The sequence below is a fragment of the Drosophila subobscura genome, chromosome J, assembly GCF_008121235.1.
Source record: "Drosophila subobscura isolate 14011-0131.10 chromosome J, UCBerk_Dsub_1.0, whole genome shotgun sequence".
NCBI lineage: Eukaryota > Metazoa > Arthropoda > Insecta > Diptera > Drosophilidae > Drosophila > Drosophila subobscura.
The window spans coordinates 21,787,566-21,812,978 of record NC_048532.1 but is presented as its reverse complement, the minus strand read 5'-3'; the positions used below and the strand labels follow the sequence as shown (position 1 = coordinate 21,812,978).

Genomic DNA, 25,413 nt, shown 5'->3' with positions numbered 1-25,413 from the left:
AATTACATATGCGACTTTGTCGCCCTTCCAGCTGAAGGAAGCTGCAACAAAAAGAAGATCTCCCCTACAAGTTGGCCACAGCTGCTGCAGCTTTGTGTCTGCCTCCTCGACTGGCTGGCTCCCCATGTGCCTGCCGGTTAATGCGCTGCAGCAGCGACAGTCGTTGGCTTCGGCTTTGGTGTCTAGCCAGCCGGATACGTGGTTTCTAGCTCCCCAACCCCGTGCTCTCTGTGCTGACTCCTCGAGTGACAATGTTAAACAAGTCTCTGTTTGACCAAAGGACACACACATTCACCTGGTCATCGTCCTACTGCTGCTCCTCCTGTTTTGCCCCTGCCTTTGGTGGGCTTATGTTATGGTCCAGTTAATGGTTGTTATGACTGGCAAAGTATTTCTTTGTGTTTGCTAAAGGGAATAGGAATGGAAACGGGAATGGCCATCGGAATGTGAATGGATGCAGAGTCAAAGATGAGAACACATTTGCCTCAATTGCCCGACCAACTCACTGGCTAAGAGTTCATTTCTTTTACCCTCCAAAGACTTTATTCGATTAACAAAGTTTCAGTTCAAATTCAAATACATTTTCCAGGCTGTATTCAAGCTCTAACTTTGTAAAATTCATTCAGGCGATCCGCCTCACGCCAGCCCGTCTCTGTGGCGCCATGCACCGTGCTGAAGTGCGTCCTGCTGGTCGCCTCGCCCGCGAACTGCACTCGCGGACGACCGCAGTCTGCAGCCAGCGGGAACTCCAAGTCATAACGACCTGTACGCAGCTCGTCCGCATACGTGGGGTGGTAGCTGTAACTGCCACGAAAGTTGGGATTGGAGTGCCACTGGCTGCGCAGGAAGCGCTTCGGATGGGGCACGTCGAAGGGCAAGAACTTACGGAAGAGCCAGAGCAAGCCCTCGAGCACTTTCTCCTCCGTGAGAGTCTCCATGTGGCGTGCACTCGATCCAATGATCCAGCCCTCGATGAGACGCGGCTGATGGGCAACGCGATGGAAGCCGCAGATTCCCTCCAGCCAAAAGTGTTCGCTGCCACGCAGCTCCTGCAGATCCGCCTTCAGCCAGAGGCAGCTGAAGTTCAGCATTTTCTCCGGCAACGGCTGCTCGGCAAACTCCAGCAGGAACTTGTCCACTGTGCCCAATCGGAGGCCTTCGATGGCTCCCATCTTTGGCGCGGGGAGGGCGGGCACAAAGAGCTGTTTGTGCTGCTCCTTCAGCACTCCCAGGGAGACGGTGCATATGACGTGATCCGCTGTGATAATCTCCCCATTCCAGCAGCGAATTGTCAGCTCATCGACGCCCTGCCAGTTGATCTCGGCAATACGCTTGTTGAGCAGCACGTGGCCCTTGAGTATGCCCAAATCCTCAGGCTGAATCTCCTGCTGGACATTCATCAGTACTCGGAGGAACTGCTTGTAGCCCTTGTCCCTCCAGCTCAGATTGTGATCGCCCTCGCACTCGTCAAAGGTCAAAAAGTTTTGCGGCGACAGCTCGAAGAGATGATCGCAGGCCTCAGAGCCGCAGAATATTTTCTTAATGCAATCCAGGGCCTCCTTGGCCACGGCGCGATCCATGCTAGGGAAGTTCTGCCAGTACTTCTGGGTTAAATAATCACCCACAGAGCCTTCGTAATCAGCTTCAGATATTGTGGCGGAGGAATCCATGAAGTTCTGCAGCGCCTTGGCTTGATCCTCCCCAAGCGATTCCTTGTTTGAGCGAACAAAGTGCGGGGAAGGATCGCCTGACTTTTCCAGCAGATCCAAATCCTTTACCCGCTCGAACACCACATTGCCCACCTCCCCATGACACCACTGTGCTCCCAGATCGATGACATTGGCCGCAAAGGGAATCGTGTGTATGCGTCCCCCAATGCGATCCTCCGCCTCGAGCAGCTGCACATGCCGAAAGCCCTGCTCCAGCAGGCGCGTGGCAGCCGCAATGCCCGATGCACCAGCTCCAATGATCACAATGCGTGCAGTGTCCTTGTTCTTGCTCCAAGTGGCAGTCATGTTTGCTGAGGCACAGCTGGACTGTGCTGCTTTTTATGCTGCCGCTTTGTTGGGCTTATCTTTCTGCGGTTGTTTGGCATTGGCACTGACCATGGCCATTCTGGCTGCTGCTGGCATTGGCTGGGGGTACTTAAACGCTTATCGGTTAAGAGTTAACTGCATAGAAAAAATATGTATATATTTTTATGTGCATTAAGACGAACGTTCTGCTAGTTATTATTATTTTGGCTTCTATTTTTTGCTGTCTTTATCTAGCATTTTGTTTGTGCACTTCTTGTGGTTGTCTTATCTGCACGGTCCTCAAGGTTTAACCGAAAAACGGTGCAAAACAATCTAAATATATAAATAAACCTTCCATTGACCACAAATATTAATAGTAAAATGATAGAAACCCCCGAAATTTCCATCCAGAGCCCACAAACTATTTCATAATTATATTTTACCATAATTAATATGCGCCAAAAATGCAATGAAATGACTCTTAAATATGCAGAAATTTCTATTCCAATTTAACGCACATTTTTGCTCGCTTATTTCACGTCTCATTACGCAGCATTGCAATGGTGACAGCGGCAACACCAGCAGCAACATGCACCATGACAACATGTCCAACACGAATAAATATGGTTACAACAATTACAAAAACCATATTAATGAGGGCCAACAGAAACCAGAGACGAGGCAGCGAGAGAGGCAGCGGCAGCGACAAAACCACGAAAATAATGGCCAGCCAAATGAGCAAACCCAAAACAACGAGGAGGATGCGGCCAACATGGATCTAGACCACAACGAAATAGACAATTCGTCCTCGGAACAACAGCCGGACATAATACCCTACCCATTGAGCGTGGGCGAAACCAGTTGGAAGACCGCAAAAATGCGACAAAAGCAGCAAAAGCAGCAGGAACAACAGCAACATCAGTCACACCAGCAGCAACATTGGCAACATTACACATAGCCCAAACATAAAACTCATTTGCGATAGAGGAAAAGTGGAGAGGGCGAGGCGAGGGATCAGAAATCTCTGGTTAAAGTGGAGTAGCAACGGGATCAGCAGATTGTAGGGGCTAGGGCAGAGTAGAGTTTAAGATTTGTACAGCATAGCGATACATAAAAACAAAAGACCAGTCCCAAAGGATGGATGGAGGGATGGTTGGAGTGTAAAGAGTGGAGGTACGGTAAGGGTGATGCAAGTTATACTTAGGATTTGAACATATCGAGGCCGTAAGTTTAGGTATGTCAATGGATGATTAGGGTTAGAGGAGAACCGAAGCAAAATCAAGCAAGCAAGAGCCCAAAAACACAGGAGGAATCAGCAACAAGCACAAGTCAAATATTTCCAAATATTTTTGCAAGCAAAAAATAAGAAACAACAAAAACAAGAACATAATTCCCCCATAAAATAATACTAATAATAAAAGTAATAATAGCATACTTATACACATAATTAGTAATATTAAATTTAAACAAATAAAAAGCAAAAACCCGAAATAAATGTATTGTAAATGGCTTCGAAATCCCTTTGCCAGAGAAGCGTATTTTGGCCTAAGCTGCCGTCAGAGGAGGGTTAAACGCTCTGCAAGGCAACTGCTAATTTGTGTGCATTCAAGTTATAACTGTTAACTGTGCTATACTTATACTCACTTGTATTCGAATCTTATACGTATAAGACTCACTGCTTGAAGGGTACGCTGGATGGGGGCTTTAACAATGAATTTAGATGGCTACAATAAATGAATGTAAATGAATCAACTATGAATACATATCCCCACCCTGATTTAAGCAGCTTATCAACACCCACACCCACACCCACACACACACACACCCATAGCCATATCAATTGTACGAAATATCGATGTAAGTTTCAGGACTAAAGTCAAACCTCTTAGCTGGCATTCTCAGAGCTGAGCAAAAAAAAAAACAAACAACAGAATTATACACATCAAATAAATGCGAAAAATTTAATGAAAAAAAAAGACAAAACTACTTTGAATTTTTGATGACATCATCGATCCATTTGCTCCACAGCTTCTGCCACTTGCTGTACGCCTCCCGCTGCTCCTTGCCCTTGAGGGCGCTGTACTTGATCGAGTTGAGGGCCAGGCACTTGAGGAAACGCAGATCAGCCTGCATTGGGGCTATGCCTAGGAAGGCAAAGTAAAAGTCATGCGACAGGGGCGCCACACGCCAGAAGGATGGATCGTCTGAGCTGACGACAATCGGCACATTGGCGGCTATCATTAGAGCTGCTGGATGATTGCGATAGTCAACGCCCAGCTGCAGCACCTGATTGGACACTGGACACACTTCAACGGCAATGTCGAGCAGGCGGCACAGCTCCATGGACAGCGGATGTTTCGTCAGGGCATAGCCATGGCCAATCCGCTTCGTGCCCAGCAATATGGCATCGATCAGATTCTCATCGATGGGTGAGCCAAACCAGTTGGTCTCGCCCGCGTGGAAGTAAAAGTGAATGTGCTCCGGCATCGTCAGCAGCGGCTCCACGAAGTCATTGAGCGGGCGGCCCAGCTCCTCCTGGCCCACCAGATCAAAGCCAATCATAAAGTTGGGGAATTCTTTCTGCAGAAAATAACTAAAAATGGATTTCCCGGAACTCTCGACACAACTTACATTCAATTCCACTGCCGTTTTGACATATTCCTCCACCACTTTGGGCTCCACACCACGCAGCGGTGCGTAGATGAGTTTAGAGCCGATAAAGTCCGGATGCGAGGCCTTAAAGCGTTCCATTTCGGCCTGGTAGATGGCCACCGTGTCCCTGATGGTCAACATCTCGCCACCAATGCAGTAGAGCGGCGGCAGCACGGATCTCAGCTCGAGATATTGCACCCCATCCTCGTAGAACTCCTTCAGGGCGTTGTAGTAGTAATCGCCCCACACGGGCGCATAGCAGAGGAGTCCGTCGAGCAGCATGAAGATGCCCATGAAGTGTGTCCACGCCTCGTTGTTCGACTTGAAGTTCGAGAAGGGATACATGCTGAAGCGCCGCTGCAAATACCTTCGGACATTCTCCTCGCCGCGACGCTGTCGAAACTCCTCCATGGGCTCCCAGTTGCAGGGCTCCAGGGTCTCAAGGGTGGGTTGCTCCAGCGAAAAGCGAAAGGCAATCGCCCTGCAGCCCTCGTCCGCGGTGCAGATCCACAGGTGCTCGCGGTACGTCAACTCAATGAGGTACTCCGTGCTGCACAGTGCCGTGTCGTGGGCATGCAACACGCCCCCTTTGGGCATCTTCTTGAGCAGCCGAAAGATCGGCGACTTCCTAATGTGTTTGAGGGTCTGAAAGATGTGCTGCCCCGGCGAGAACTTGGAGGGATCGAGCAGTCCTCGCTTTATTTCCTCCTTCTTCACGCGCATGATGACAGCGTTGGCCGCCTGCTCCTTGTCGCTTAGTCTGATGCGTTGGCCCAGGCAAATCATTTGCTCCAGCCTGGCCACAGCCTTGCGCAGAATCTTATAGGCCGCGGGCGTTGTCTTGCGCAGGCTGCGACTCATGGACACCGTCGTGTGGGCGATCTTGTCGCAGTCGGTGGTGGCATGGCGCTGGGCCATCAGCAAGATTGGCCGCCCCCTCCATGGTGCCAGGCGTGGCAGATACTTGGACATGTATCATAGAATTTTAGCATAGAATTTGGAGTTCCAATCTGTGTTTTAGATTTACTTTCAATTTATTTACTAAACCCTCACGAAATGTGTCAGTGTCGAGTGTCGAATGTGTCAGTGGGCCAGGCCAAGCCGCACATTTGTTGGCGCCTCAAATCCGCTGCCATTCGTTACGCGGCACACAAAATGGCGACCAACGCATTTCCGGCACGCCAGTCCGCAGCTACCCTTAGCGCACCCTTCGCGGCTTTTATTAGTAATTTATGGCTGAAGCTCTACTCCTGCTTGGCCGCTGGTTTTTTATGCATTCCCCTCCGACACCACATTAAATGTGCACGACATCAAATTGATGAGGCTGCCACACACACACTGGCAGTGGCACAAGGATGATATGTCCACAAGCCCCATGGCCCACCCCATTCGCGCCCATCAATTTTATGGGCCTCGAACCTGCGGCTGCGGCTGCTGCTGCTGCTGCGTCCGTCGTCCATAAAACTCTCGCCAGGCTCATTACCAGCGCGAGCCAAATCAAAATCGAAGCAGGATTCGCCTGCAGGATGCCCAGAGGCAGGCACCATCAGCCTTTGCCACTAAACAGTGGCACGTAAAATTGAAACATTCGCAGCGGCAGTTGTATGGCATGCTAGTGGCAAGAGCTCAAAGGGATGTTGGTCGGATGTGACGTGTGTGGGTTGGGGTGACTCAACGACCATATAGCGCATATTCATTAAAATTCGTATCCACTTTGCAGTGCACTCGGCACAGCAGCAGCCACACCACACAGCGAGTGGCAATGAGAGATTTATGCGAGCTAAAAACATGGAGAAAGCCCCGCGACGAGACGGGGCAGGGGCAGGCTCAGCCTTGACTGCACACTCGCACATGAGGCTTCACTTAGCGATGGCAGCGTGACTACAACTTTGATGACTATGGGCCAAGATATTCGTGGCTGAGTGGGAGGAAGTGGCAGAAGAAAGTGAAGCGATAATAACCCACAAGCCATGCCATAACTCAGAGAACGGTGGAAGAGCAATCTGGGTTGGATATTGTTGATTACTTGGAATAGATTCGGGGGAACTACAATCGATTTGCGTTGCTGTCATAACTCGCATTTCCATCTCCCTTTCTGTCCTCGCTCATTAGAAAGTGATGATTACTTGGAATAGATTTTCAGGAACTATAATTAATATACGTGTGATACAAGTATCCCTTGTGTTAGAGTTAAACTCACGTTTCCATCTCCCATTCTGGCCTCACTCTCATTAGGATTATTGCTCCGCCTTTGCTGCGTTTGAGCTGCTGGCAACAACATAAATTGCATGGACTTCCCACTTGGACTTATGTTTTGGGCTCTAGCTGTGCTCCGTCTGGCAAAAGTTCTTTATTGCGATAGTTAGGCCTCAAAGCGTGGCCACAATCTCTTTGGTTCGAGCATGTTGGACACACAGAGAGAGTAGTTAATGGAGAGATAGAGAGAGAGATAGATACAGGCTTAAGTCTAACTAAAGACTAATCCATAACAATTAGCTTACAACATAAACTGGCATATGTGGGGGATAGATACATGTATGAATGGATGAGAGATGAGGTTGGAGATGCAGTGAGTGGGGAGAACCGACTAGCGTCGCAGGCCAGAGCTTAGCAGGCAGAAAGCTGCAACCAGGAACGCTGCCACCACCCGTGCTAGTCAATCGAGGTGCTGACTGGAGGCTCCGCGATTCGATGACTCCTCGTTGACATTCGCAATGAACTGATCCCACTTGGCCTGCCACTTCTCCAGCGCCTCAAACTGCTGCTCCGTGGGCAGCGAGCTGTACTGAATCGAGTTGAGGGCCAACTTCTTGAGCAGCCGCAGATCCGCATGCTGTGAGGCAATGCCCAGGAAGGCAATGTAGAAGTCGTGCGTCAAGGGCGTGGCCTTCCAGAAGGAAGGATCATCCGAGGAGATGACCACGGGATAGCCATCGGCGAAGAAATGCGCACAGGGATGGTTGCGGAAGTCGGTGATGAGCTGCAGCACTTGGTTGGAGATGGGATTAACCTCGATGGCAACGTTGAGCTTCTTCAGCATGTCCAGCACCACCGGATGCTTGACCAGACCAAAGCCATGGCCAATGCGCTTCGTGCCGAGGAGTATGGCATCGATGAGGTTCTCATCGACGGTGGAACCAAACCAGTTCGTCTCGCCCGCATGGAAGTAAAAGTCAATGTCGTCGGGCACCTCCAGCAGCTGATCGATAAACTCGCCCAGCGGTTTGCCCAGCTCCTCCTGGCCCACGAGATCGAAGCCGGCCAGGAAGTCGGGATATTGCTCCTACGAATGAAGCAAAGATTAAGGATCAAAGCAGTCTGGAAGCTTGTCAAAGTATACCCTTACCTTGATCTGTTTTAGGGTCTCAATGTAGCCGAGCACGCCCTCGGGGTTGGTGTTGCGCAGCGGCGCATAGATCATCCTTGAGCCAATAAAGTCGGGATTATCCTTCTTGAACTTCTCCAGCGTCTCCACGTATATCCTCACCGTGTCCAGGGGGGTGTAGACAGTGCCCTCCAGATCGTAGAGCTGCAAGAAGACATGAAAGATTAGGCAACTATTCTGTGGCTAAGGAATCGGAGAGCACCCACCGTTGGCACCAACGACCTAAACTCGAGATACTGCACTCCATCATCGTAGAATTCCTGCAGCGCATTGTAGTAGTAATCCCCCCAGGCGGGTGCATACATCACGATGCCATCGAGCAGGCCAAAGATGTCCATGAACGTGGACCAAGCGGCATTGTTGTCCTCAAACTTCTTGGTGGGATAAAGCGTCAAATGCTCCGCCAGATAATCGTCCACCTTCTCCGCGCCGTACTTCGCTCGCACATCGGAGAGCAGCGACCAATCGCAGTTGTCCAGCGCCTCCGGCTGTGTCTTGGCGAAACGCAGGACGGAAAAGTCGAGATCATCCTTCTGCAGACAGGCCCACAGATTGTCGTAGTACGTCAGCTTGATGATGGAATCTGTGCTGCAGAGTGCCGTGTCATGGGCATGCAGCACCGCACCCTTGGGCATCTTCTTGAGCAGCTGGAAGAGCTCCGTGTTGCGTACTCCTTCGAGGACATCGAAGATGTGCTGCGACGGCTTGAACAGGTGTGGCGTGTGCAGTCCCTCGGTGTACTCGTGCAGCTTGGCTGCCATGATCGTTTCATTGGCCTGCAGCTCGCGATCCGTGAGCTCCAGGTCGTAGCCCAGGGAGCGGGACTCTTCGTAGCGGAAGAAGGCGCTGCGCAGCGTCTTGTAGGTGTCTGGGGTGGGTCGACTCCTGCCCAGCAGCGCCTCCACGTGGGGCGTGTTGCCGTACAGCGACATCAGTCGCCTATCGGCCATATTCTTGTTGCGCGTGCGGCACTCCACCGCGGAGGGGCAGACGCACAGCCAGAGGCCCAGAGCCAGCACGGCGATAAGATTAAATCCACTTGGACGAGGCATTCTCATTGTTTGTCTGATCCCGGCAAGGTCCACACTGCGACTAATGTCTGCTGGCACTTAAGAAGCGCCGATTTCAGTTTCGATGCCCCCAACGCTATCTGAAATGAAATGATTTGGCGTCAATATTTGGGCATTATCTTTGATTTAACACGCGTTCAACCGGATTTCAATTGCGATAAGGATAAGAGGATGAGTGGGTTTGAGTGAGTTCTGAGTTCTGAGTCTGAGTCTGAGTTCTCCCCCACTGGAGAACAGGTTGGTAACCGAGCGGCTGCCTAATCGCAGCCAATCTGGCATCTTGATTTACGACTGACCACAGATAAGATTGCATAACTATGACTACAGGTTTCTGAAGCCCTGGCAATAACCATAACCCTGCGAGTCGAGTGCCTTTTCCTTTGCTGGGTTTATCGAACCGGAAAACGAGCCATACGAGCCTCCCACAAGTGCAGGGAAAAGTACAAGAGAAAGAGGTTTTATGTGCCACTTAGAAATCTTTTTGGTGCCAAGAAAACTTAAGAAAACAAAGGCGAATGTTCCATTACAGTTGTGCAGCACTAACTTGCTTTTAACATTGTGCAACACTAGAGTTTTGATTGCCTAAAATAGCTGAAAGGTAGAACCTGACTGGGTACAATCTTAATTTGGCGCTTCTTCCATTTATCGTTTGCTCCAAAGCTGTTATGATTGCTCAGGTTTCCTGCAGAGATTGAATAAATCTGCCGCTTGCAACTTTACAGCACTGTAAACAGCAGCAACACATACTTTTACAGCACTGCTCCTGTGAAAGGAGTTTCCTGAGTTATTAGTGAGCAAAATTTAATAATAAAGTCCAAGCCATAAACACAAAGCCAATGAATCACAGGCCATCATCTGCCCGCACGCTCTTGTTCTGATTGACAAACTCCTCGATCCAACGATTCCACTTGCAGCGCCACTGAAAGATGGCCGCCGTGCGCTCCTCGCAGTTCAGGGAGCTGTACAGAAAGGAGTTGAGAGCCAGCTGCTTGAGCAGCCGCAGATTGCCCTGCCCACTGACAATGCCCACAAAGGCCACGTAAAAGTCATCGGTGAGCGGAGCGGCGTTCCAGAAGTGTGGGTAGTCCGAGCCCAAGACAATGGGATAGCCGGCAGCCAGCAGATACGCAGCGGGATGCTGGCTGAAATCCTGGACATACTGCCTGTAATGATTGGACAGTGGACACACCTCTACGGCCACCTGCATGTGGCGCATGGTGCGCAGGATGTCCGGATGGAGGGGCAGATTGAGGGCACCGCCGATCCGCTTGCTGCCCAGCAGCACGGCATCGATGAGATTCGCATGTGGCTTGGTCATGTTCGGGCAGCGCGACTCGCCCGCCTGGAAGTAGAAATCAATTTCCTTGCCCAAGTGCAGCAGCTGTGTGGCTTCGGCCAGTCCTGGCAGCTGGCACTCGTCCCCAAAGGTGTTCAGATCGAGTCCCGCAAAGAGATTGGGGAAATGGCTCTAATGGGGGGACTACGAGTTAGAGGTTGGAAATTCAAGTACTGGAGAGAGTAACGGACCTTCAGCAGTCGCGCATTTTCCACATACTGATCCATGTGGCTGTCGTTTGAGTCTCGGGCCGGCGTATAAATCAGTTTGACGCCTATAAAATCGGGATACGTGGAGCGGAACAACTTGGTTATGGTAACGATCGAGTTGACAGTGTCCAGAATGGTAAAGTTGGTGCCCTTCAGATCATACAGCTGTGTGGGAAGGGCGGGGTTAAGGAGAACTGCCAGCACGCTGCGGATGATCCTTCACTCACAAGTGGCAGGGAGGAGCGCAGCTCCACATACTGCACGCCATCCCTGTAGAAATCCTCGAGCATGCGGAACAAAAAGTCCGACCAAAGACTCTGAAACGTGACCAATCCATGGATGAGGCGATGGCTACGCCGCATGTGCCGTGCCAGCTCTGCGGTGTCCTTGTAGCCGCCCTCCTGGAGCACTAGACCCTCGCGGATCTGCTTCTCGTAGCGTCCGCGCCACTCGAACGTGTGGAAGTTGCTCATCAGCATCCAGATGCAGCTGTAGTCCTCCGATGGAGCAATGTGCGGAAACGCCGTGGAGAAGCGAAAGTTCTCGAAAACCTGATTCATGCCCACGCAAACCCACAGATCGTCGCGATACGTGAGCTCGATGAGGATGTCCAGCTTCATCATGCCAGCATCGTGGATGTGCAGCAGACCGCCCTTGGGCATGCTCTTCAGCATTCCATACAGATCCGTTTCGCTGATCTTGTGGTGCTTGAGGAATTGCGGCGTGTTCGAGGAGTAATTCACCCACAGGCGGTGCACCTCCTGGTCCACCTGCATCGCCAGCCGCTCACTGGCCACCTCCTCGAGCGCGCTCAGCTCCAGCTTGCCGCCCGCCCTCTGCTGCTGCTCCCTTGCCACAATCGCGTGATGCTTCCGCGCTTGCAGCTCCTCGGGTGTGGCCTGGAGATCTTTGAAGGGCGCCAGCCAGAGCATTGCCGCCACCACCACCATGGTGAATGTGGCAAACAGCGCCAACGAAATGGCAACATTGAGGCAAACGGTGTCGTACTTGACTGCACTGCGCAGTCCCCCCGGATTGCCCTGTTGCAAGTTGCCCGCCATGTCCAGGCGAATCACTCGCCCCGCTGGCAGTGTGGCACGATGCTCGGCATTCTGCGCTAACCCTCTGCTGGCCATTGTCAAAGAATTTTCAAATGCTGAATTTTGTTTTTGTGTTTACTTCGAAAGGGTTTAATCCAAAATGAATAATGTCTGCTGGTATCTGGGCTCCACTGACTCACAAATCAGCGCACACTTTAGAGATACGAAAGGGGGGTAGGGAAGGGGAAGGTGCTCTTATCGGACAGCTACTTGTTTACGATGCAGAGATAATCGCTGCTGACAGCGAACCAATGTGATTTTTGATTCGAAATAGTTGGACCCTGACTCCTACGCCTCCCGCAGAGCCAACATAGCCTTGGCCTTGACGGTGGGACACATGTGCAGTTATCAGGGAGGGCTGGGGAGAGGGTGTTAAAAATAGCCCAAAACTTGGCTCTCTCTCTCTGGCAGCGACAAAGGAAGAGAAAGAGAGAGAGAGAGAGAGATATGCAGAGAGCGGGCAGCGACTGTGTTTCTGGATAATGTAAACCCCTGATATCGACTTTGTCAGCGACGGGGTTGCACTTACGACAAAGAATGTTCGAATCGGAGTCGCCACCACCACCACTGGCAGGCGATATGAAGCGGCATGGCACGCAGCGGGCGGTGAACAGTGGTGCAAGGGTGGAAATTAAGTGGAAAATAATATTTACAAATATTTTCTTTCCATTTTGAGGTAATAAATGCACTAGGTAATCATTTTAGCAGCTGCATTTTTCCTTTAAGAAGATTAAAATATGCCGAAAAATCAACCAATTCGTGCCACTGTGATATCTGTTTGCCACAAGATCTGCACAATCACGAGAGGGCAGTGGAAAAGTGCTGAGTGGAAAAGTGGATGATTCCATGTTCCATGGACATCCATGTGTGTGCGGCATGTTGCTGCTTCTGTTGGTGGTGTCGGTGTCGCCTCGCACGCACTGCAACACAGCTGAGGGCGACACTGATTCGCGACAAGGGTGGCAGACACAGACGCAGACCTGGCACGCGCTTCCGCCCGCTCCTCGCAGTGCGAAGAGACGACTCAGCGAGGCAAGTAGCAGGCAGCAGCAGCAGCAGCAGCAGCAGCCATGCGACTGAGGAGCAGCAGAGCGCTAGAGGTGCAGCCAGGAGGACGAACAGGAGATTGCACCACACTGACCGAACTCAACGACGACTGCCTGCTGCTGATATGCGAGCGGCTGTCGATGGGCGACCAATGGAGTCTCCTGCAACTGCAGGACGAGCGACTGGCAGGACTAGTGCTGCGTATCTGGAGGCGCAAATATGCCCAGCACTTTGACTGGGCCCAGGAGCAGCAATTAAGGCATCTAAGCGCCAAGGAGCAGTGTCAGCTGCTGCAGCTGCTGAGTGCCAGGACGAGGGCGCTGCTCAACCTGAATGGCAGCAGCGATGGCTGTCGGCAGTGGCTCAAACGGAAGCGGAAGTGCACGGAACGACTGCAGCGGCTGAGCTTTGTGGAGAGCGGCGCCTGGCTGCTGCATCGACTGCCCGCTGTGTGCCCCAATTTGGTGCAACTGCAGCTGGGCGTGGGCGAGGGCGTGACACCTGAGGATCTCCACTTGCTCTTTGGACAGCTGCCGCACTTGCGGCTGTTTGAGCTGCAGCCGGGTTGGAGCTGCCCCCGACCCTGGACGGGCATCAAATTCGGAGTCGCATTGGAATCCCTGAAGCTGCCTGCGTGTCTGGTGCGTGCCACGGCCATGGAGATATTTCGACTGCCACGATTGCGCTGCTTGACGGGTTTCCTCTGCCACAAGCACACGGATGATGACGAAGCAAATGCAGCAAGCGCCACCATCTCATCCTGCCTCAAGGCATCACAGGACATGAGCGGCGGACCTGCTGCCTGTCAAATTGTGGGACTCCATTTGCAGTGTCATCTCGATGCCAGCCTCCTGCGTCTCTTGGCGGAGTCGGGCCCGGGGGACACCTTCCGTCTGCGTCGCTTTGCTTGGCACTCGCAGCTGACGGTGCACTATGATGTTGCGGATGGTAGCATCAAGTGGCTGCCCCAGCAGCCGCGACTGGCGCACGCCCTGCTCCCCTTTCTCGCCACCCAAGCGCAGAGTCTGCGTGAATTGGATTTCACGCGTAATGTGCATGCCACGCCCACATTTCTGTCACTGCTGCGGGAGGGGGGTAGTGTCAGCCGTGAGGTTTCCATTTGGCATGATGCCTGCCCCAGGATGACAGCAACACGGACACCGCACACGGATACGGATGCGGATGGAGATACAAGAGAGGATGCGGATGCGGATGGAGTGCAGACAAACGATTTGGCCTTTGTCGCGCTGGAAGTGCAGCATTTGTCTCATGAACAACGGAAGCGGACACCGGATGGGTGTCACAGATGAGGCAGAGCATGGCTAAGGCTAGCAAATTGAATGGGAACCTATTTCCAGGGTGCTACATCCCGTTGAAGTGCATTTTAGGTAGGGGAATGCAGCAAAAGAGTCGAATATTTCATGCAATAAATGAAATTAGTGGCATTAAATCGTGTTTAAATATTTAAATAAATTCCTATAAAATCTTTGGAATAATTATAATATTATTGAGAGTATAAATTGGTAAATTGAAGGATAATCTTTGCAGCATTTACTATAAGTTAGGATTAGAAATACCTTCTACCCATCCTGCTTTATTCTCTAAGCATTTTTGGTTAACTTAAGCTTGGATTTTTATGTCTGTATACAAAACACTTGGAAAACAAAAATTATGAATAAAATTCCCAGTAATTATAGATTAAATATTTGTTCAAGCTTTTCTCTGTGTAAGTAGAGGAGCCTCTGTGGAGGATGATTCAAGGTTTATACTATCGGAAACTGCTAGAAAATCTGTGCTGCTGCTTCCTGGTAAACGAACAGAAACTAGACGAGAAAAACAAGACGAACAACTGCCTTAACCACTGCCTGTGTTCCATCGAAAAGGCAGACAACAATCGATCCTCAATGCGCTCTAACTCGCAGCCCGCTCGGAGACCTGCGAATGCAGAGGGCGGCGGCACCACCCGGCCAAGAGTGAGTCTAAGTCAACCGCTGCCTAAACGTGTTCCGATCTAAACTTTCTTACCCAAAGCACTGCAGCAGCAATGGGCCACGATGGATTGCGTTGGACACGTCACAGAGACCCAAGTGCCATGGCAATCGAAAAGCAGACCAGACATTGGACAGTCGACCTCGCTTTGTGCAGGCCGTGGAGTCGTTGAGTTTCGAGATACAAAGAACAACAAGAATTGCGCGTTTACCACTGACACAGCAGCATCAGACGCAGGTGCCCATGCAACCAAGTGTAAGTAGATACAACATTTGAGGAGGATTTAGGATCTAGAATTACTCTTTGATAATCCTTTGAAAGTGTCCGAGCACCTGCCAGGCCTATCCGAAGAGCGAAAGAGAGGCCTTGCCGAACAGCACCTTTCAGAGTACACAACCCAATCGCACAATGAACGAGAGTTCGGGGCTCGAATCGAACTATGGTGAGTGGCAGCAGAGGCAACAACAACCGCTGCCGCCTCAGGCCAAACCACCTCCGGCATCTTTTTCACTGTACAACAATGAATGCTACAGCACATTTGTGAGTGTCAAGTGCCACAAAACTGCCAAAATTCTGTTAAATTTATGAATTAACCACCCATTAGGAACCCGAACTCAATAGCACGAAGCTGGATCCTGGCGATTTCCGGGAAGACCGTAGGGCAGAGTGCAATGGCAACCAGTCGGCGCGATATTCAGAGTCTTTTGGACAACCGCCGCAGCAGCAACAGCAGCAGCAGCAGGCGGAGAGCAGCAACAGATTTGTAAGTTTGTGAAAGTGTGGAAGCTGCAGGTGATACATTTTGATTTATCCCCACAGAAACCTAATCCTAATACGGCGATGATGGGTCCAGTGGATCGCCTGAACCGCTGTCAACCGCAGTGCATTCGTGAGCTCTGTGGTCGCCCACAGCAGCCAAAGCCAATCTGCGGTGCAGATTCTTTTGGTCCTCCACAGCAACAGCAGCAGCAGCAGCAGCTACAGCAGCAGAGGTTGCAACAGGAACAGCAGCAGCAACAAGAGCTGCAGGCTGCATATGCCTTGCTGCACAACGAGGAGACCAGCGACACCTACGTGAGTCTGAACTGTGGAGACTGCGAATCCTTCGAAGATTTAACAAACTATCTTCCTATAGGACCTCGATTTCAAGAGCACAAACTTCGGTACTGACCATTGTCGTGACGACTGCAGCTCAGAGTGCAGTCGCAACGCCACGAATCAGTGCTTTGGTCCTCCGTCGCAGCAGCTGCAGCCGCAACAGCCGCAACTGCAGGCAGCCTACGCCCTGATGCACAACGACGAGACCAGCGACACATTTGTGAGTGTGAAAGTTGCTAAAGTTGTGATTAATTTGACGAATTATCTGCCGATAGGAACCCGTGCTCCATAGCTCGATACTTCATGTGGAGCGCTGTGAGCCACAGTGCAATCGAGTGCTTTGTACGCGACCACAGCAACCACAGGCGGTGCGGGGAGCAGAGCGTTTTGGTTCTCCTCCTCCTCCGCAGCAGCAACAGCAGCAGCAGAGGCATATTAAACAGCTGGTGGGAAAGAATCCCTTGAGTCACAATGATGCAACCAGCGACAGATTTGTAAGAGTAAAGTGTGGAAACTGCTGAACTTTTCATCTATTTCTCTTGTATTTCCATAAAAGCCCGATCGCAGTACAGCTCCCTGTACGGCAGAGTGCTCTCAAAACACCATGCACCAGTCGACACGGTATCCAGAGTCCTTTAGGCCATCGCCACAGCTGCAGCCCGATCCTGTGAATTGCGTGGAAACCTGTTGGGGAGAGTGCAGTCAAATCACCATGAAACAGTCGGCCCGGCAGCCAGAAACCTTAAGATCCCCGCAGCAGCAGCAAAAGTCGGCAAATTATTCTAACCTGCACAGCCAAGACAACATTGAAACATTTGTGAGTATAAAGTGTGGCAGCTGCGGGAGTTTTTCACAATTGTATACCCATAGAAGCCAGAGCTCTGTAGCACGATGATTGCTGCGGAGGATGAAGAGGAAACCTGTGTGCCAACTTGCACGGGAAGCTGTAGCCTCCTGCCGCCGTCGACGAGGAGTCCAGCTGCTGTTGGTCAAAAGGTAAGTACTGCAGGAAGTTCCTTTTCCCTTTTATCCTAAAGATTTTCCTACTTAGTCCACGCAAGCTTCGGCCGAGTATCCGCGTTGCGCGCAGGTTGTGAGCTGTGGCACCTCCACACATAATAATTTGAGCTACCAGCAACAGTCAACATCCACGAATCATCCTGTTTTTGGCCACCAATCTCAGCAGACTAGCCAGCATGTAAGTGAGGGGTTTTATTGCCATTTAGAGGCTGCTAAACCAAGCTTCTTCCCTTCTTTGCTCACAGTATCAGCGGCCATTATCGCCTGAGAGATCTCAAGCGGAGCAGAGTCGATATGTAAGTAGGGAAAAACCTCTCCAAGTGCAGATTATATCGAAACACTTAATAAACCCACTCCAAACAGCAGCCGGAGATGCAATTCAGAGACGGTACACCTATGAGCCAGCCAGCGTATTGTCATTCGCAGCTTAGGAATCAAACCCAGGGGCCACAGCATGTAAGTGCGCAGAATAATAATTTCTTAGATAAAGATTAAACTATGACAAACCCCTAGTCTGATGAAATCTTCCAGGATGTAAAACCCATGCAGGGGCCAAGCTGTTGCAGGAACGAAGGCTGTCCCATGAATCGGATGGGCAACACTCCCGAAGATCAGCGTAGCATGAGCCAGAGAGCAGCCTGTTGTCTGAATCAAATGTGTCCCATGAACCAGAGGTCAACCTGTTGTAAGAACGAAATGTGCCCCATGAACCAAAGTGCACCATATCAGAGTGTGACACCTGAAGATCAGCGTGGCATGAACCAGAGGCCAACCTGTTGTCAGAATCAGATGTGTCCCATGAACCAGAGAGCATCCTGTTGTCAGAACGAAGATTGCCCCACAAATGCGAGTTCACTTTATCAGAGCCTTGCATCAGATTCCATGGATCAAGAGTACAGCTGTCCAGCAAATCTGACCATGCCACAGGGGCACAGTACGCCATCCAAAGGCGCAGCACCGCAACAAATTACCCAAGGCAGTGGTCCCTCCTGCAAGTCCCAAGCCTCATATGCAGCTCAGTACAACCAGCACGGCGGTGCCAGCACGAGTCTGCCATCGCAGAGTGTTACGTACGGCAGTCATTCCGACAAATACAATGCAGATGCAACAATAACACTGAGATTCGGTGGTGCTGCTAGCGATCAGAGCATTATGGCAAAGCCCGTGCCATATGGCGGTCAGGCGCCTTCCATGGACTTTACCTATCCACTCGATGCAAGTTCTTCCTCGGAAGTAAGTTATTCTGTTGATTTTCATTCAATTTAACGCGAGATTGACTTTTCCAGGGGACTTTCATGTGCCAACCCAGCGCAGCAGACGAACGGCTTGCCCAGCGCACCAGGGACTTGTACTTTGAGGCGATGGTGAAGGAGAGCTGCTGCAATGATGTCATACAACGGACCCTCAATGGTCGCGAGAACTTCAACGAGCGTTCGTATGTGATTGCGTTCGCTGGTCAGCTGCCGCAGAAGCTGGGCCTAGTCGATCCCCTGACCCTGCTGGAGGCCATCAAGATGCGCATCGAGTATGAGCGCGGGGAGATACGCAAGAACTATGGCAGTGAGGCAGATTTCAGCCAAAGTCGGCCAGCCTGCCAGCGGCCAGTGATCTATAGCGAAGACATTGACCAGCACTTTAGGTCCAAGAACCAATCCGAAGTCAATCAGAGTTTGTGCGCCTACTTGAAGGCCGAGAATGAGTATCGCAAAACTCACTCGGATTTGGTGAGTGTTCAAAATGAAGTAATCAAAATTACATGGAAATTATTTATCAAACCCCCCACCACAGAATGACACAGATTTTAGTGCAAATGTAAATTCATTCGAGACAAAATTCTTTAATGACAGCATTCGTATGAATATTTATTCGGCCACAACGGAACCAAATGATTGAAGACACTGGCCACCCATGGAACAGAACCTATTCTCAATGTTGTGTACAAGAAATAATTGCCTGATGTCGCATGATTAAAAGAGGGCTCGGATTATTCATTCATTTAACTTATCAGAGAACCAAATGCCTTAATGTATTGCCGCATCGTGGAGGTATTTTAATTGGACTGCGAAATAGTCACCCCCACAATCTATCCTTTATCGGTTAGAGCCATTGAGCTAAACCCATTTCCAATATGTATTGTATGCATGTATCAGGCTTATGGGCCCCATAAAATAAACACGTTTGATCGATAAGTACATCTAAAAAGTCACCACATCATCCTCTTTGGCCATGCGTCAGAACCTTCCGAAACATATGTATATTTATTGCCACCCTATTTATGGACTTCTGACCCATTAAGTAAGCAAATCCAAGTCATAAATAAAATATTTCGTAATTTTCAAATTAATTTGCTACCAATTTTTGTATACGAAAGTTGGCTCTTAGTTTTGGAATCGCCTGTTGAAAGAAAGGCAAATATTTAGCCAAACATAGCCATGTGGGGTGGCCACAAATAGAATTCAGTGCGGAATCAATAAACAAACAAATGTGTTGTGTGTTCTGTTTTATTTTGTGGATAGATTTTGGGCCCATTAAAGTTCAAGGCTAAGTTGGATATGGCATGTGTAGCAAAATCACTAAAGAATTTAAGGGATAACAAGCGTTCTTATTTATGGAACTCTTCTCAGAAAAAAGAGATAGCGGATGGTTGGATCGGAAATGCTGCCCTGCCCTCTCTGCTTTGCTACACCCGCGGGATGGTTACAAAACTGGAACAAGCAGCGGGAGAGCATAATTCCATGTACATATCCACGATATATCTTTTCTTAAGAGAGAAATTGCTGATATTTAAGAGAACAAAGATAACTGAAATCAGCTGTCGGGCGGCCACCATTCACTCAATTGTTCACACAAAAACCCGCACGCTGCTCTCTCCGTCTCTTCTCCAATCAACGGGCGGACTCTTCAACCAATTTGCGCATACAAAAAAGTGATTTAAATTTCTACCTTAGTATGTTTGTTTGTAAGTTTGTATGGCTAAATAAATATTATTCACAAATTGGCTATTAATTTGAAATGGCAACTAGTCAGCTCTTCTTTTTGTTGCTGTTACCATCAATGGGGTCTTAATGGGATTTACTTTACACTGGTATGAGGGTGAGGGGAATATTCATAAATAAATATGTATGTATTTCTGCTGAATATGCATAAATGAATCAATTATGCGACTTTTACGACTACCAACTGCTGCCAGCGTTCTTTTTTTGTCGGCCTTTCTTGTTTTTTGTTTATGTTAAATAGCACTTAATTCGTTAAATCAATTTGTTTGTAGTTGTACTTAATTAGCATTATTTAATTGTCTCCTTTTTCATGACATTATCCGGTTGAGAACACAAATGTATGTATTTTTAAGCGGCTCATTGAACACAGAAATATTTAATTTGTTATGTTTTCAGAACGAAACGAAACTTTACCACAAAATATAATCACACCACAAGGTTCAGCAGCTTTTGCTCCGAGCAATTTTCTGACCGCGATCGCGATCGACAAGGCTAACGTCAGCCCACAGACTGATCCCAAGGAACCGGAGAGGCCGCCTTTCTTTACTGCAAGGCCAGGCAGCGATGTCGGCGTCGGAGTCGACGTCAGCGTCAGCGTTGGACTTCCTCCCATTCGGTGCCTGAATGGCTCACCCATAGTGGCAGTAAACAGTTTGCATACCCTGCGCATGTGGTGGACAGGGGTATATTTTTTAAGTGAGTTGTGTTTCAGAAATTGGCTGTAGAAAAAGGGAAAGCTTAAAATACTTATATTTAATTTCATATTTCTACAAACACTATGGACTGATCTACAAACATGAATACACATCAAATCGATAAGCAATAGGGTAGGTTATGCCTGATCACATCTACAGGGTATCAACTAGTCGAAGTGTTAACTGTAGCCCCGCTATTTGTAATTTCGTTCTTCATGCATTATCACAGACATAAAAGATAAAGTGAAGAAAGAAAGAAGGAGCGACAAAAGCCGCAAACTTTAGGCAAACATGAACAGACATGTCAAGCATGCAGTGCGCAGCCAGTATGAGACCGGCTACAACAGGCACAAAAGAGAGAGAGAGAGAGAGAGAGCGCGTGCAAGAGAGAGTGGAGCTTGTCACTTTTACTTTTTGCTCCCCAATGCTCGCTCACCGGCGTGCGCTCTCCCCAATTTTCGTGTCAAGCTTTGACGAATTTTTTTATGGTTTCCCATAAACAGCACACGCCAGCGTAAACGCAATTTGAATTAGATCAAATAAATCAAGATTTAGCTTTAAATTATGATTAATTAAACAAGATTCATTCTTAAATTATTTCTTCGCTTCTCTTTGATTTTTAGCACATTTTCTTTGGAAAAATCTTCAAAAATGTTTACTGCTGTTTTTGCAACAATTCTTGCCAAAAATACATGATTATTCAATCAGATAATTGTGGCTTTTTTTTATAAACAATATTCGATTGAGGAATGAACGTGAAGAAGAATTATAAATAAAGTGGACCACCCAGCAAGCGCCAAACAAAAACAATTGATTATTTCACACAAATACCACTGCTAACGAAATATGGGAAAAGGAATAACATTTTATTGATATTTTGTCATAGAAAAATAGGAATATTCCAAGTATTTTGCGATCAAAAAATATCTGAACTTAATTGGAAGAGTACTCTTAAATAAAATCTGAGTTCTCTCAGCGAACATTTGCAGCTCCAATAAATTTCGTAAAGAATTCCAGCTTTAACACAAATTTTTTAGTAGTTTTAGATCATACTATTTTGGTGCCATGGCCGCAGATCTTAAACATTTCCAGCAGCAGCCTGCTGTTTTACACAATATTTTGCTTACAATAAAAGTTCCCTGATTTGCATTGTTTCAAAATTAATGGCCGTGCAATAAAAATGTTGCAGACTGCACCAGACTTATACATACATACATACATACATATATGGATGTCTATTTTTGGTTGGGGGAAAGTGTTGTAATATGCATAAAGAGTAAAAGCTAGTAAAATGTAGTAGCCAGCAGACAATCAAAGGTAGAGCCACACACAGTGGGGCAGAGATAAAGAGGCAGACAAGCAGCGTGCGAATACATGGACTGAGGACAGGGCTAAGGACCGAGAGACCGAGAGAGAATCATAAATAAATTCATAACTGCATCCTATGCAAATTTCAAGGGCCAAAATGCTGCTGCAATATGCAGGGAAAGCGGATACCGGATCGTAAGCAAATGTCTAAGCAAATATATGAGTGCCTTTATGGTTATGTTCTAGAGTGTCTATGTGCCTGTGTGTGTGGGGATTAGACGGACTTAAATGAATTTATGGCATGTGCTAATCCAAGAGGGGTTTCATCCATTCCCTTAATTACAGGGTTAAACCCTTTGCTTCAGAGTTTGCTTTTGCACCGAGGCTGATGTCAGAGCATAAGAATCTGTTGACTATGGAAATTCCCACTCACCCGACGTATGGTTTGACTAATTGCAAGAAAATATAAAATCAAGCGCGCATCATTCATCACAAATCTCCCTTCACAAATTATTAAATAAAATATTATAAAAATAATTGACTTGTTGCTAATTAATGTCAGGAAATTTGTCTTCAATTTTTCGATGAGTGATGTGCATTGATAAATGCAACTGGGATACGATTCGTTATACGTTATCACATCTCTCTCACTACGCCGTCCATCAATAAAAGATTTGCATTGTTCACAGCTTATACATAAACATATGACGTAAATTGCAGCCATTATTCTATTTCATATTATGCCATTCAAACACCTGAACACAGTCCAGAATTATCTTGTTAAGAACATGTGTCGGAAATCTCAAAACGCTGCCTAATAAATCCTCTTCTTAGCCAGATGCACACGGCATGAAGGCCAAAAATTGCAAGGCAAAAATATTGTAGAAATGATTGTGTTCATCTATAGATTATCGTTGTATGCACCTTTGATGGATGGAAATATTGTTGGGCAACGAAGAAGGAACTTAACGAACTGACAGCTTTAAGCAGAAGCCATTAGTTTCTTGTCTAAAGTTTAGCTTACATTTACTGCTTAATGTTTTTGTGCACCTGTTGAAATATTCCCAGTCAGAGTAAATGCATTCCTAAAGACAATAATTTGGCATTCGGGCGACAGCCAAATGTACAGCAACTACTTTCAAAGCTCACTCCATAGCAGATAGCAGCCAATCGGAGAAGTGGCAAGCCCCTGGTGTTTGCGCAATACACCCAATATTTGATCTAACGAGTATCGTAAATGTTTACGCAACCAATTTGCGGCATTCGATGCTCCACGAAAACGCGAGCGCGGGGCAGATCCAAAGTTCGGCGAGTCGCATAAACAAAAGTCCCCCAAAATACAAAATTGTTTAGCTGTGTAATTAGTGCACGCGAAGGGGTCGATGCTGGTGTGCGGCCAGTGGGTGGGTTGCGGGGCACTGGCACTCAGCCATGTTGCATTGATGATTTGGTGAAATTTCAGTTTGCAACATTCTGCGCTACTCGGTTCGGGGCTTAATGCAGTTATACGGAGAGTGCTTCTTACCATGGCACCACACACACACCCCCGCGCTCCTTTCAAATAAACCCTCGACACACGCACACACACTGGCTGCCTGCACGCATTTGTGGCATTGTCAAACTATTTGGGATTGGGGCAGGGCATGCCGCATGCGGCGTGCGGAACAGGAAGTTGATTATGCCTTGTTTTGGCACTTAATATGATGAAATATGCAGAATGCCATTAGACCAGGCAACGGGTTTTTGGTGGGTAGCAGCAGCGCATGATTACGGCGCCCCAGCCAGCCAGCCAGTCATCCCTCATCGATGTGCCACTCGACGAGTGCCTGCAGTGAATTATGCAACAAGATGCCCTGCCCTTCCCTTCCCTTCCCCTTCCATCAGCTTGCAGCTATGTATTTTTGCTGTAAATATTTCCCCTTTTTTTTGAAGCAAACATTTCAAATGTAAATTGCTTTTCTCCACATACTCTTGCCACGAATTCGATTGCTGCATACTTTTGGGGCACAGCTGGAAAATGATTTGCCAATAGCAACATTTGTATGGAAAATATTTTGCTTTATTTTTAACTAAAGCAAAGAAATGTAATAGAAAAGAACGTATGTATAAGCACTGCATATTTGAATAACTGATTTGTATTTGTTTATGTATCAAAAAACGAGAAAAACTTTAAGTGAAAAGCTAGCCACAAATTTCTACAATAAATACGGCAGCAGAAACAATTTATTCGATGCATTTTCGAGTGCTTAATACAAAGTTACGAATCATGTTAAATGGGTTAATCAGGGGCGCCCTCGCGTCAACCATTTTCGCACATAATCAAATGCATGCAACCAATTTATCTGCCTTACCCTCCCCACCTTTGCCCTCTCTCTCTCTCGCTGGCGTCATGGCAGAGGCAGAGGCAAAGGCAATTAGCATGCAAAACAAGTCGAAGCCATGAATGCACAACTTACACACACAGAGGCACACACAGGCACCCAACCCTCTGCAGTGCATTTATGGGGGAACGCATAAATATTACCCAAAATATACACACACTTATGAGTGTGTTCGCTATCTGCTAGCAGTGCGTTTCAGCGGCATAGTGACAGCCATAAATCAGCGCAAAATACTATAATTTGCCATCAATTCAAGCTCTCCCATGCACAGTCTGCTTTTCGAAAATATTCCTTTGCTTGCACAGTTCTATTGTAACAGTCTTACACTCGCGAAACGCACCTTCCACACGCTGCTGCCGCATTCATGCATTTGTTTGCATATTTGTGCAGCGCTTCTCATTTAGAAACAATGCCAACAACAACGACAAACAACGAGTGGCAGCTGCAATATACGCCGTGGCGGCGGCACCACCAACCGCCCAAAATGCATGCTACATTATGCGGCATGTGCACTAAACAAGTCATGAATTTCAAACAGAGAGGCGCGCGCTGTCAGCAATCCCTGCACTATGGTCCAGATGACCACTTTTCTTGGCCAATATTAATAACTCGCGAACGGAACAAAATTTTTTGATTTAGTCTTTTGATATAAGTTAAGAATAGCAAGAGGAAGGTTTTTTTGAGAAAATGGGCGTGGCACCGCCTTTATTGATAAAGTTATAGTTATAGTGAAAATCAAATATAAGGCACATTTTTAACATTTGCATTGCAAAATGGGGGCGTGGCACGCCTAAAGAAAATTCATTCAGATTACAAACAAAAAATGGTTTTTAGTTGCTGCAAAAAGGGAACGCTTTTTTGAAGAGGCTCTGAAATAAGAACAATTTTCATTTTTCCTGGATGCACTGAAACTAGTTTACCATTTCATACGCACCATCATGTTTTTAAGACTCATACTCCTCGTTTTCCAATTCCATACTCCATTGCAATCCTAAATTATCATCGTAATCATCTTCATTGTGGCCGTGGTCTTCTAAAGGGCTCCCTTCGCTTAATAGCATTTCCAAAACTTCAGCTGGAAGGCTTATTTTCTTTTGCCTTCGCATACGTCT

The 25,413-nt window shown here is 48.1% G+C and overlaps 7 protein-coding genes across 8 annotated transcripts in view; 3 read left to right on the top strand and 4 right to left on the bottom strand.

The window, feature by feature from the left end:
* LOC117895789 (RNA polymerase II degradation factor 1) overlaps nt 1–3,928 on the top strand; it is a 46,925-nt gene extending 42,997 nt beyond the window's left edge. The window contains exon 10 of the mRNA XM_034803691.1: nt 2,569–3,928. Within this exon, the coding sequence (XP_034659582.1) occupies nt 2,569–2,973 (405 nt within the window). The 3' untranslated portion in view covers nt 2,974–3,928. The remainder of the gene's footprint in view (nt 1–2,568) is intronic.
* On the bottom strand, nt 564–2,561 carry LOC117893174 (spermine oxidase-like). The gene is made up of 2 exons (XM_034799650.1): nt 2,534–2,561; nt 564–2,041 (listed from the first exon to the last, which is right to left on the bottom strand). The coding sequence occupies exons 1-2, from the start codon at nt 2,559–2,561 to the stop codon at nt 597–599; spliced, it is 1,473 nt and encodes a 490-aa protein (XP_034655541.1). The 3' UTR covers nt 564–596.
* A 34-nt stretch (nt 3,929–3,962) lies between the features above and the next one.
* LOC117895788 (adenosine deaminase 2) lies at nt 3,963–5,664 on the bottom strand. The gene is made up of 2 exons (XM_034803690.1): nt 4,647–5,664; nt 3,963–4,595 (listed from the first exon to the last, which is right to left on the bottom strand). The coding sequence occupies exons 1-2, from the start codon at nt 5,637–5,639 to the stop codon at nt 3,999–4,001; spliced, it is 1,590 nt and encodes a 529-aa protein (XP_034659581.1). The 5' UTR covers nt 5,640–5,664; the 3' UTR covers nt 3,963–3,998.
* Nucleotides 5,665–6,961: 1,297 nt separating this feature from the next.
* LOC117895787 (adenosine deaminase 2-A) lies at nt 6,962–20,438 on the bottom strand. Its single transcript, XM_034803687.1, has 4 exons — nt 20,332–20,438; nt 8,259–9,202; nt 8,014–8,196; nt 6,962–7,950 (listed from the first exon to the last, which is right to left on the bottom strand). The coding sequence occupies exons 2-4, from the start codon at nt 9,108–9,110 to the stop codon at nt 7,324–7,326; spliced, it is 1,662 nt and encodes a 553-aa protein (XP_034659578.1). The 5' UTR covers nt 9,111–9,202; nt 20,332–20,438; the 3' UTR covers nt 6,962–7,323.
* On the bottom strand, nt 9,947–11,861 carry LOC117895786 (adenosine deaminase 2). The gene is made up of 3 exons (XM_034803686.1): nt 10,895–11,861; nt 10,650–10,832; nt 9,947–10,590 (listed from the first exon to the last, which is right to left on the bottom strand). Exons 1-3 carry the CDS (start codon nt 11,801–11,803, stop codon nt 9,964–9,966), a joined length of 1,719 nt encoding a protein of 572 aa, XP_034659577.1. The 5' UTR covers nt 11,804–11,861; the 3' UTR covers nt 9,947–9,963.
* LOC117895791 lies at nt 12,671–14,238 on the top strand. Its single transcript, XM_034803693.1, has one exon. It carries the CDS (start codon nt 12,838–12,840, stop codon nt 14,122–14,124), a length of 1,287 nt encoding a protein of 428 aa, XP_034659584.1. The 5' UTR covers nt 12,671–12,837; the 3' UTR covers nt 14,125–14,238.
* Nucleotides 14,453–19,257, top strand: LOC117895784 (mediator of RNA polymerase II transcription subunit 15). Of its 2 annotated transcripts, none has more exons than XM_034803685.1 (15): nt 14,453–14,787; nt 14,846–15,058; nt 15,125–15,343; nt 15,408–15,566; nt 15,623–15,877; nt 15,939–16,121; nt 16,177–16,395; nt 16,458–16,718; nt 16,772–16,897; nt 16,953–17,099; nt 17,167–17,217; nt 17,288–17,377; nt 17,435–18,154; nt 18,208–18,645; nt 18,710–19,257. In XM_034803685.1, exons 1-15 carry the CDS (start codon nt 14,566–14,568, stop codon nt 18,812–18,814), a joined length of 3,408 nt encoding a protein of 1,135 aa, XP_034659576.1. In that variant the 5' UTR covers nt 14,453–14,565; the 3' UTR covers nt 18,815–19,257. The 2 variants fall into 2 exon arrangements, with proteins under 2 accessions (XP_034659576.1, XP_034659575.1); XM_034803684.1 differs by having other exon boundaries at nt 14,454–14,787; nt 17,285–17,377.
* Nucleotides 20,439–25,413: the final 4,975 nt, after the last annotated feature.

Coding starts and splice junctions, on each gene's coding strand:
- LOC117893174 (XM_034799650.1), bottom strand. CDS start 2,561: ATGAGACGTGAAATAAGCGAGCAAAAAT. Junction 2,042..2,533: donor TGAAATAAGCGAGCAAAAAT/GTGCGTTAAATT, acceptor CATAAAAAGCAG/CACAGTCCAGCTGTGCCTCA.
- LOC117895788 (XM_034803690.1), bottom strand. CDS start 5,639: ATGTCCAAGTATCTGCCACGCCTGGCACCATGGAGGGGGCGGCCAATC. Junction 4,596..4,646: donor AAACGGCAGTGGAATTGAAT/GTAAGTTGTGTC, acceptor TATTTTCTGCAG/AAAGAATTCCCCAACTTTAT.
- LOC117895787 (XM_034803687.1), bottom strand. CDS start 9,110: ATGAGAATGCCTCGTCCAAGTGGATTTAATCTTATCGCCGTGCTGGCT. Junction 8,197..8,258: donor TTAGGTCGTTGGTGCCAACG/GTGGGTGCTCTC, acceptor GTCTTCTTGCAG/CTCTACGATCTGGAGGGCAC. Junction 7,951..8,013: donor AGACCCTAAAACAGATCAAG/GTAAGGGTATAC, acceptor CTTCATTCGTAG/GAGCAATATCCCGACTTCCT.
- LOC117895786 (XM_034803686.1), bottom strand. CDS start 11,803: ATGGCCAGCAGAGGGTTAGCGCAGAATGCCGAGCATCGTGCCACACTG. Junction 10,833..10,894: donor TGCGCTCCTCCCTGCCACTT/GTGAGTGAAGGA, acceptor CTTCCCACACAG/CTGTATGATCTGAAGGGCAC. Junction 10,591..10,649: donor AAAATGCGCGACTGCTGAAG/GTCCGTTACTCT, acceptor TCCCCCCATTAG/AGCCATTTCCCCAATCTCTT.
- LOC117895791 (XM_034803693.1), top strand. CDS start 12,838: ATGCGACTGAGGAGCAGCAGAGCGCTAGAGGTGCAGCCAGGAGGACGA.
- LOC117895784 (XM_034803684.1), top strand. CDS start 14,566: ATGATTCAAGGTTTATACTATCGGAAACTGCTAGAAAATCTGTGCTGC. Junction 15,344..15,407: donor ATGAATGCTACAGCACATTT/GTGAGTGTCAAG, acceptor ACCACCCATTAG/GAACCCGAACTCAATAGCAC. Junction 16,122..16,176: donor ACGAGACCAGCGACACATTT/GTGAGTGTGAAA, acceptor ATCTGCCGATAG/GAACCCGTGCTCCATAGCTC.